Below are 11,498 nucleotides of genomic sequence, written 5' to 3' on the forward strand. Positions count from 1 at the left end.
TGTATTCCTCAGTTTACTTAGAGATTGGCAAAGGCTTTTGCTCCTTTTCAGGGGAGTTTTCAGTAATATTCATTGTTCCTCTTTCTTTTGCTCTTGGTCATTGTACTTCTGGCTAGCAGATCCTTCTCCTTACGGCATGTATCCAAGCTGTGTCACCCACGGTACATAGTTCGATTTTACTTACTGCATTTGGTACCCTGTTCCTTGTTTGTAGTCACTTGTGCTGCTCTCCAGTGAGTTTCAGGTCTGGGTTCTTGTTCTAGACTTCTGCCATGGTCTCCATAGCCCCAGCTCCTGGCTTACCACTCTCCACCTCCTGAGATCCCATGCTGTGGCTGCACCATTGCTGTACAAACTTTCTCCCATTTTTGGTTCAAGCAATTCCCAGGATTAGGGAGACACCAGGTATTCTAAATAACTAGATTTTTGCTGGTGTTGGTCTTGCTGGAACCTGCTGGCCATTAGGTCTGAGGGTCAGCTGGACCTATTTTGACCTGTAGGATGCCAAAGTTATTATTCATTTTCCTGTGGGACAAGTACAATGCATTGAGCTGGAAGTGAGTTTGCTCTCAGCTCAGCACATGTGCAGCTCACTGTTGTCGCTCCGGTCTCACAGCATTTGACACTGTACAGAATAGCACCTGATGTGCCACTGGTGGAGTTCTGGATCTTCTGGCTATTAGGTCGTGGGGTTACCCAGATCTATTTTGGGTGGAACCTGTAGGATAATACATGGGTGCAATGCACTTAGCCAGAAATGAGTTCTCTCCCAGCTGAGTGCATTTGTAGTCTTGTTCCACAGCCTTTGCTACCCTACACAAAGTGGTGCCCAATGAGGCTGTGGTGAAGTTCTGGGCTGTGAAATCCACCCTGCTCCTCACCACCTGTTTGGGATCTGCTTCTCTCTCTTTCTGCTTCTGATCAAATCAAACAAATCAGCAGTATGGGCAGTTCTTTACCTGGGCTCACCTCCTGACCTCCAGGTGAACTCCCCTTCCCACCTGGCTACTGGTGGAGCTCCAGCTGCCTATGGAGCTCAGATCGCTGGTTGCTGAGTGCCACTGAGGTATCTGGTCATTGCAACACCGTACCATTGTCTTCACTGCTTTTCTGTGTCCGTCAGTCTCCAGGTGCCCCTGTGCTGTTGACCTGTGCTCTCCTATTTCCTGGAATGTTCCCTCTTCTGCTTCACCCTGGGTAATGATTCACTTTATTTAAATGTGTCCCTACCCTATTCTGCCATCTTGATTCTTTTTATTTTTAAATTTGCTTTATTTTTTATGAGAAGGATGTATGCCCATGTAGACCACTGATTAGGGTGGGAATGGTTGAGTCTGAATACTTAATAAATCAGATATTGTGTTGATTACCTAAGCAATATTTCTCTCCAGGTAGCCTTTCAAACCTTCATAAAGCTTAAAATATGCAGCTATTGCTCTTAGTTTTAGAAACAAACAGAACTTTAAGACAGGAACCCTATAATATCATCTGTTTTTCAGACTCTTCTGACCTGACAAGGCTGTACAGAAAAAGGAAAACTTTGTTCTACAGCAATCACCATACATTCTATGCTGAGTTGTGATTTTACAAAATTAAAAATAGTAGCTGAATTAAATGCTTCTGATTTGATCTGCTATTAAGAGCTTCTTTTGACATTTTGTGATTTTAGATTGGCGAATGTAATTCTCAGCTGCAGAAGATTACTGACATTTTGGATTCCATTAAAGAAAAGGTGAAATGAGTTACAAGAAATACATTTTTTGTTCTCTCTTGAATTCTTTTATCTTCTTTTAAAGTTTTAGATGATCTGTCATGAACTTGTCTGCTCTGGAAAAAGGTTTCATTGTACTTGATCAAAAAAGCAGAAGTAACCTTTTCCTATTTATTTTTTCAAAATTATTAAGGAATTTATAGTTATCTAAGATAACATTTACAGATCTACTATGCATAATTAATTGGTATTTTGATGTTATACAATGATCCTTCCATTGTAGCGTATTTTACATAATACATAAAAACAAGTTTATTTAAATGAATTTACATGATATGCTTCTTTTTCTAAATTTTTTTCAGATTAAAGCAAGTGTTTTTAAAATATAGTAAAGGAAGTTATTCAATAATTCCATATTATTTCCTTGGATGAATATTTCTTAAAGTCTTTGTGTACAACTTCCATTTTAACTTATGGAAATCCTTTGTTCTCTCAGGGAAAACAAATGCGATTCACAAATTTTGACCCATTATCTCTGCTTCCACCATGCTGGGACTACTGGACGTACCCCGGTTCTCTCACGGTTCCACCCCTGCTTGAGAGCGTCACATGGATCGTTTTAAAACAGCCTATAACTGTGAGCTCCCAACAGGTACGTTACCTCTTCTGGGGTGACCCTGACTCATTCAGAGGCAACTGAGCAGACTCTTATTTCAACCTTGCCCTTTCTGCCTAAAAAGGCAGTGTTTTCCCTCCCTTAGTCAGGGTGTGGGGGGTGCTTGTCCTTTTCTTATGTGACCTTCTGTGATCAGAAGATGACTTTCTCCTTTCTGACCTCAAGCCCTCGACCTGCTTCTCCGACCGTGATCATTATCATCCATAGGTGTATTGCCCTAAGACCCCTTTTTGCCTGCTAAATTGAAAAATGTATATTGTGCACTTCAAATTTTAAGCGGATAAACCACACAGTACGTGTTCTCACTGCAGTTAAAATACCAAGTTGATTTTGGGTTGATATTAACAAGAGTTTTGTAGGGCTGCCTAAGGGCCTTGACATCATCGCTGTTTGTTGGAGTCATTTGTTTTTCCATTTTTCCTGCTTAATTCTTATTCAGCCCCATAACGGGCTCTGCGGTCTGCTGAACTGGGGATGTCTTTAACATCCAGAGACTCAGCTTGCAACTGTCCTGTGTCACAGGTGGATGCTGTGTATTCTGGGGTGTTGTGTGTCTTAGTGAGTTTTGTTGGTTTGTTTTTGTTGCCTATTTTCAGTTTAGTTGTTTCAACAGCATTCCATGACCAGTTTTTGTAGCTAAAAAATATTCTTGTTCCCAGCTTGCCCACTTCTCTCGCAGTTAATTTTTCCTCTTTTTCAGACGAAAGTTGGTTCACCTTCATCAAGATCATTTAAGCAGCATTTTTCCTGGGCTGTTAAACATTTTCATTTTTTGTTGAGTTTTTCCTCACTGACCTTGTTTTTAGAGTGAATACAAAGAATAACCCGGTACATATTTATGAAAGCATTTTATAAAGGTCTGGATAGAAATTCAGAGCGTTACTATTAATTTTTTCCATCCTAGTTTGGAGACAAATGACCTGCCACTAATCCATTGGTTGTACTAAGGGTATTCATTTTTCTCCACTTCACATGACGAGCTATTTAATTTTGCATTCTGTTGTTAAATTTGAATGTTTTTAATGTGTAAATACTAAGAGTTCATAAATCAGAATGTCAAAGTAGTTAGTAATGAGGAATTGTGTTTTATGTTATATTTTGAATATACCATTTATTCTTTAAAGCCACTTGGAAAATAATTTATCTTTGTTTGGCAATCGGCTAGTGATTTAGAGGAAAATATATTGAAATAAACATTTAGTCTCTTAAAAAGAATAATGTCAACCTTACTAAAAATGATTCCTGCAAGCTTAGAAATTATTAACTGCCTCACTGTGGATTCTCTGATGTATCTTATTTGAGGTTCATTGAATTATTATTATTATTAATGTGGCTTTTCTACCTTAGAATATATAAAATAATAGCTACCTTTTAGAAAATTATTGGGTAATGATTCAAATTATCATAATAGGTATGGTAACTTTAAGAATTGCTGATGGAGAAACATGGAATGGGGGGGAAGGAGAGAGAAACAGAGATGGAAGGAGACAGAGACAGAGAGAGAGACAGAGACAGAGAGACAGAGACAGAGACAGAGAGAGAGACAGAGAGACAGAGACAGAGACAGAGACAGAGAGATTATACCTACTGGTTCGTTCCCCAAATGGTCACAGCTGCTGACATTGGGTCAGGACAGAGCGGGGAGCCTGGAACTCCATCTGAAACTTTCATGTGAGTAGTAGGGCCCAAGTTCTTGGGCCGTTTTCTGATACTTTCCCATGCATCCCAGTAGTCAGCAGGATGGGGTGTGGAGCACCGGGACAGTCATAGGGAATGCTGGTGTCATTACAGGTGCCATAATTTGTTGTATCAGAGCTGGGCCTAAAAGACATTAAAAATCCGGTCACAGACTAACAGTGTGAAAAATATCAGGTAAAACTCAACTGAGGGACACACTACAAAATGTTTTAACTCATCAAAAGCAGTCTGAGAAATTTCATAAGTAAGAAATGACTCAGGAGAATTGACAAGTCATTTCCTGTGTTTAAGTCTGGAGCAGAAAATGACACTAGGTTAAAACAAAGCAAATGTGTAAAGATTTAGTTAATGATAGTACATTAATATTGATTCATGAATTACAGAAATACACTATACTAATATAAGAGTCATTTATAGAGGAAAGTTATGGGGGAAAGTCAGTTATAGGAGAAAGGTAAGTATAGATTGCATGGGAAATATTTATAGTCATTTTGCAATAGTTATGTGAATCTAAGACTGTTCTAAAAGTGAGTTCATAAAATTATTCAGCAGTGGAGTAGGCGTCGTGCCCCAAGCCACCACTTGGATGTTTTACATCCATCAGAGTGTCTGGTTTGATTTCCAGGATTCCAGTTCAGCTTCCTGCATCTTGCCTGTAAGGCGGCAGATGGTGGTCCACATGCTGGGTTCCTGTCATCCTGGTGGGAGACCCAGGCAGAGTGCCTGGCTTTTTGCTTTGGTTTGTCCTAACTGTGGTTGTTGTAGGCATTTGGGGAATGAACCAGAGGATGGAAGAACTCTCTTTTTCTCTCTCTGTCTCTGTTTCTCCCTCTGTGGCACTCTGCTTTTTGATAGAAATATTCAAATCTTTTAAAAAATGTTATTTAGTTGCTTAGTTCTCTTACATAAAGTAAAATGAATATGTCTTTTACATATAGCATTGAGAATGTAGTTTTTTTATAAGTGAGATTAGCATCCTGGCATTTAAGTGCTGTGTACAGCTTGTGTCTACATGCCTTGAGTAATAGTAGGATTTTCCTTTTTTTCCTTTTTTCCCCTTCTACTTGCTATGTTGCAGTGTCTTTATATATTGGAATGCTAAGCTTGTGACTTTGAAGTAAATGGAAATGCCATTGTAATAATTTGGGGAAAAAATTAAGGAGGGCTGAGATAAGGGAGGAGGAGAGAAAGAGGGAAGGGAGGAGCCCCTCCACTTCTAAGTCTATATTGTGAAAAATATGAAATGTGTGCATGTTATATTAAAAAAGACAACTTTGCAGATATTTCCCACTAGACGAAGGTTAGCAACACCTGGAAATATTTGTTTCCTTAGGACTTTAGTAAAACAGCCAAGCAATTTGTGAAGGATGATTGAACTATTTCTTTTAAATGAGAACTATGTATATTTAATGAGTCTACACTGATGAAACATGTTTAAATTCATATTATGTTAATGTGTATGCATTTCTTGCATACGTACATTATATAAGCATTCACACACAGCTGTGGACTCTTCCAAAATGATTCATGCAAAAATCAAATAAAGAAAGCTTGTTTGGCGCCAAAAAATTACGTTTAAAAAATAGTATTAAATCTCATGTTTTGTAGCTCTCTCTTTTTATAGCTGTGGAGAACCACTGCTTTTATTTCATTTTGAATTCTACCATATAATGCCACTGGCTATGAAGAATAATCCTCTCTAAGGCCAGATTTCTTTTCCCTGAGATTTTCTACTGCTCTTTTTTTTTTTTTTTTGAAGATTTATTTATTTTTATTGGAAAGCCGGATATGCAGAGAGGAGGAGAGACAGAGAGGAAGATCTTCCGTCCGGTGGTTCACTCCCCAAGCGGCCTCAATGGCTAAGCCAATCCGAAGCCAGGGGCCAAGGAGATTTTTCCAGGTCTCCCACATGGGTGTAGGGTCCCGAGGCTTTGGGCCGTCCTTGACTGCTTTCCCAGGCCACAAGCAGGGAGCTGGATGGGAAGTGGAGCTGCTGGGATTAGAACCGGCGCCCATATGGGATCCTGGGTGTTCAAGGCGAGGACCTTAACTGCTACACTATCGCTGGGCCCTCTCCTGCTCTTTCTTAGTAAGTCACTCTTTGAACTAAAGAATAAATCAGATTTTAAGAATTACGTTTTTTTTTTTTCTCAAGTCCATTTTATTCCTCGGAGTCACTGAGTGGTGATAAATCGTTGGTATAATTGCTATTCCAGTAAGCAGGCATGCTGCTTTCTAAATGTTTGGATAACAGATCTGTCATTTTCTCTGGAAGTTTGGCTTTTCCCATCAAGTCTCTGAGTTCTGCTAAATTGTCCAAATTGACTTATTTAAGTGTTGAAATTTAATGTACAAAACACTTGATTTTGACTCTATTTCTGATTTTTTAAAATCTTCCTTTATTTAATTTATGGAGTTGCCTGCATAGAGTGAAACTCATGAAAGTTAGGTGTGTGTTTGCTGATGTTGGTGTTTGTGTAACCACGGAACACCCACCCACAACTGAGAACAAACTCCTTGGCCAGTAAAATTCCCCGTGTGCTCTGCACTCACCCTCCCTTCCCATGTATAGCCTGAAGCATTCCCTGACATGTTATCACTGCAGTATTGACTTTCCTAGAATTTTGCTTATATCACTCAGATAGTTAATAGATGTTTGTGTCTGACTTCTTTAACTCAGAATCGTATTTTTAAATTTCACCCATTCTTTGTTTTGTAAGCGGTTAGATCACAGAAAACAATGTGTTCAGCCATCGGTGGACATGTGTGTTGCTTCCAGTTTTTGAATTAGTAGTGGTACGTATTTGGATGTTAGGAGTAATTCACATCCACTCTTTTGTGTGGACAGTTTCATATGCCTTAGGTCGATACCTTGGACAGCAATGACTAGATCTTACATATTTAATTTTATAAGGTACTGCCATATTCTCTTCCTTTCTTCCATCCAGTCTTTCTTTCTAGATATATTTGTGTATGTGAAGGCAGAAAAACAGAGATTTTCCTCCTGCTGGCTCACTCGCAGAGGCCTACAATGGCTGAATTGGATGAGGCTTAATGCTTCATCTGGTTTTCCTACATGTGTCGCAGGGACCCAAAGACTGGGACCGTCTTTGACTGCCTTCCTGGATTCACGAGCAGGAAGTTAGATTTTAAGGGGTAGAGCTGAGACTTGAACTTGCACCCTGATGTAGGATGTGCATATCCGAAGGAGACACTAACCCACTGCAAAACACAATGCTTACCCCGTCATACTGCTTTCTAAAGCGTGTGTCATCTTGCGCTTCCACTAGCAATCTATGAGATTTCTAGTTGTTCCATAATTAGGCCAGTGTTTGATATTAGTTCTCTGGCTGTAAGCTGTTCTGGTGGTTATATGTGATTTTAATTTGCTTCTTTCCCGATGACTAATGAGTTTGAACATTTTTATATGTGCTCATTGTCTGTATTTTCTTTTTTTGAAGTAAGATTAAAATCTCTTGCCCATTTTCATATTGGGTTGACTTCTCCTTGTTGATTTGGTGGAGGATCAGTCAGTTGAGCCAATGTATGGGCCTTTGTGTTTTATTCTTCTGAATGATTATTTATTTATTTGAAAAACAAAGAAAGAGAGAGGAATAGGGAGAGGGAAAGAAAGGAGAGAGAGACGGGGAGAGAGGTTGGCGGGGGGAGGAAGAGATCTTCCATCCACTGGTTTGCACTCCAGATGGCAGCAATAGCCAGACTGGGCTGGGATAAAGCCAGAAATCAGGATTTGCATCCAGGTCTCACACATGGGTGGCAAGAGCCGAAGTACTTTGGCTATCAGTTCTGCCTGTGAGGCATAATAATAGCAGGAAGCTGCATGGGAAGTAAAAGTAGGACTCAATGCCAAACACTCCAGTATGGGTTGTGGGTATCCCAAGGGATGGCTTTACCTGCTGTGCGGTAACTCCCACATCAAATGTCATGAACTTTAGGGTAAGTTTGAAATTTGTACTCTGATATGATTTAGTATTAGGTGTTTGCTCCAAAATGACCTAGTTTGGCAGGATGGGAGGTGGAAAATGTATCAGTGGGCATGATGGGTGAAAATTGGTGGTGATTGATGGTGACTGAAGCTAGGTAACAGGCTCATGGTATTCGATTTCACTTTTTACTATTGTGTATGTTTGAAAATTTCTGTAATAAAAGGTAAGTGGTGGCTGGCTCTGTGATACAGCAGACCAAGCCTCTGCCTGTGGATTGAGTCCTGGCTGCTCCACTTCTGATCCAGCTCCCTGGTAAGGGCCTGGGTAAGCAGTGAAGGATGTCCCAAGTCCTTGGCCCCCTGCACCAGGCTCCTGGTTTCAGACTATTGCAATCATTAGGGGAATGAACCCGTGGGTGTAAGGTCTCTTTCTTTCCTTCTCTCTAACTCTTCCTTTGAATGAACAAATCTTTTTAAAAAGTTGATAAAACCAAAAAGAGACTAAGAGGAAAGTGAGAAAAAAAACCCCTGCAAAATAGTGCAGTTGTTAGTGCATGGCTTATTTGACAACCTCAAATAGATAGCAGGTAAAGCAGATAACAGTACAATATAATCAATAATAGTAATGGCCTAATGTAAAGTCAAGCTTTTAGAACAGTGCCTGGCCCACCATGTACCACAAGAAAGAACTTATTCTCACTATTACTCAATTTTGCCCAGCAGTAGAATGTTATTAAAAATGCTTGAATATGAGCATGAGCAAAAGTTATTTACAGTTCTCTTGAGAAAGAATGTTTCAGCTTGCTGGGGTTACTCCACAAAGAAATCCAGTAGTTAGAGCCGAGGAAACCAGCAGAACAGGTTTTGCTCACCTTAGCCTCAAGGTTGAACTGAGACAGTCCTGCTCAGTCAGCCTCTGTGACAGAGACGCCAGGTTTTCAGTGTGAGTACAGTCTGGGGTCACCTGGGAGGGTGGAGTTGGAAGAGACCAGCTGGGGGTGCGAAATTCAGAGAGTGCAGTGGCAGAAAACACCAGAGCTAACCAAAGCAAATACATGCAGAGAGCTGGCAGGTGAAGTGTGGTCCACTTAGCTGGCCCAAGTGGTGGAGAGATCATGAGTCCTCAAGAGAAGGGGTTTGATGAAACGTTAGGGCAAATTTGGAAACTCTTGCTAAAATGCCAGACTAGGTAGAGAAGGATATATAGTTAAATCCAGTTCTAGATCAGTGAGGCTGGAATGCTGCCCAGTTAGGGAGTCATGGTCAGAGAGGAGTTGAATGGCAGGAAAAGTATGGAAAGAATATAAAGCCACTTTCTGAGAGGGAGCAGTGGTATTACAGGCAAGGCACACTGGTCTGTAGCACTGTGCAGTGACCTGGCATGGCCTCCACAGAGCACTGGTGTCACCCCTGGGTTCCACAGGTGGAATTTTTCTTGGTCTTTGCTAATTAACCATACCCAACAGTTCTTTAGTCTCTTATCTGGTTTTGCCCATAATGATTTGGTCTAATGAAACACAAGAGAGAGGAATTTGGATATGTTTTTGTCTTCCGTCCTGTAGCTGTGCTCCTGATGTTAGTGGAAACATGGTTACTTGTGTGTGATAGGTGATCCTATCTCCAAAAACCATGGTTCCATTACTGTTTTCTTCTTCTTATGAGAGATCTCTGTCTTCTCTGCACCCCCTTGTGATTGGTACCAGACAAGAAATGCTTTAGGCCTTGGGTCAGTGGTGATGTTGGAACCTGAATGATGTGTCCGCTTCTGAATTTGATGAACTCTGAGATTAGATGATCACTAACATTTAAATGGAATTTCTCATTCTTTTTTTTTTTTTTGAAAGATTTATTATTATTGGGAAGCCGGATATACAGAGAGGAGGAGAGACAGAGAGGAATATCTTCCGTCCGATGTTTCACTCCCCAAGTGAGCCGCAACGGGCCGATGTGCGCCGATCCGAAGCCGGGAACCTGGAACCTCTTCCGGGTCTCCCACGTGGGTGCAGGGTCCCAATGCATTGGACCATCCTCGACTGCTTTCCCAGGCCACAAGCAGGGAGCTGGATGGGAAGTGGAGCTGCTGGAATTAGAACCGGCACCCATATGGGATCCCGGGGCTTTCAAGGCGAGGACCTTAGCTGCTAGGCCACGCTGCCGGGCCCCAGGAATTTCTCATTCTTGATAACCATGTATCTTCACAAAAGCAAACACCAAAACCCCAGTTGTATTAATTAACATGATATTTTTGGTGATTGTTTTTGAGAAGACAGCATTATTTAGGTATTTTTTTCATCCTCATTTTACTATTGTAAATCAATAATCATACTTAACAAATAATATTAAACTACTAATAAATTGTTAGAACTTTATAAAATATAGTAGAAAACTGCAGCAATTAGTTATATAAATCTGTATTGATAGACAATTCAGAGATGATTTCAAGCTAAGATATGATTGAACTAAGCTTTGTAACAAAATGTGTGTATGCGTGTTTATGGGTAGAAAAACATTCTCGAGTTTCTACATATGTATTCTTAAAATCATATTCTAGGTATTCTTTCTCCTTCTTACGTAGACATTTGAATAGAAAATGCTGAATACTTGGTTTTTAGGCTCATTGATATTTCTGTAGTGATGAAAGTTTAGCAAATGCATTGTTTTGCTATGGGTGACCTGTAACAGACATTTCGTTGCGTTTGTTTCAGTTCCTGGTAGATGAAAGGTCACGTGTTTCTTCATTTTTTACACAGGGTAATTCATTAACATTGCTGTGACTTTCTTTGCTGAAACTAACTCTTCTCTTTCCTCATCAGCTGGCCAAATTCCGCGGCCTCCTGTGTACAGCCGAGGGTGAAACAGCGGCGTTTTTGTTGAGCAACCACCGTCCACCACAGCCACTGAAGGGTCGCAAAGTGAGAGCCTCCTTCCATTAGCCGCTGTCCCTGGGGATCCTGTGAGCCAGGACTGTGGAAGGAACCAGAACAAAGCCAAGGAAATCAACCCCCCCAAGTTCTTACCAACAGTTCTAGAATTCTAAGTTCTAGAATTCTAATTAGTGGGTGCCACTTTACTCTCAGCTTCAGCAAAGAGAACTGCTTCTCTGGTTGTGAACTAATTTAGATCATCTGCCTCAGATTTGCATTTATGTGTTTTCAAGCAGTGAATATAGTTTGGCATGTACTGAAATTCATTCAATATGTGTATATCAGCCTGCTTGAAAGCATGGCCTACATGGCAAACCTCTGAATGTTTTCAAGATTTTTCTTGAGATACCAACAGTCACACCTCCTGGTGGTGGTAGGTGAAAAGCACAAATTCAGTCCAGATAAAATAATTGTGTATACTTTTCTAAACAGGTTATTATTCATAAAACTGCAATATTTACTTTAAGATGAATTTCTGCTGTGACTGCATTGCTGGTTCTCATTGCATGGTGTCTTGTGAATGAGTTAATAGGAGAGTGACAG

General features: G+C 40.4%; 1 protein-coding gene across 1 annotated transcript in view; it reads left to right on the forward strand.

The window, feature by feature from the left end:
* Positions 1-11,067, forward strand: part of CA13 (carbonic anhydrase 13) — a 32,901-nt gene extending 21,834 nt beyond the window's left edge. Inside the window, exons 5-7 of the mRNA XM_004588090.4 lie at positions 1,670-1,732; positions 2,208-2,363; positions 10,845-11,067. Of these exons, the coding sequence (XP_004588147.2) occupies positions 1,670-1,732; positions 2,208-2,363; positions 10,845-10,964 (339 nt within the window). The 3' untranslated portion in view covers positions 10,965-11,067. The remainder of the gene's footprint in view (positions 1-1,669; positions 1,733-2,207; positions 2,364-10,844) is intronic.
* The last annotated feature ends 431 nt before the right edge of the window (positions 11,068-11,498 follow it).

Source organism: Ochotona princeps, chromosome 9 (genome assembly GCF_030435755.1).
Source record: "Ochotona princeps isolate mOchPri1 chromosome 9, mOchPri1.hap1, whole genome shotgun sequence".
In the NCBI taxonomy this organism is placed as follows: Eukaryota; Metazoa; Chordata; class Mammalia; order Lagomorpha; family Ochotonidae; genus Ochotona; species Ochotona princeps.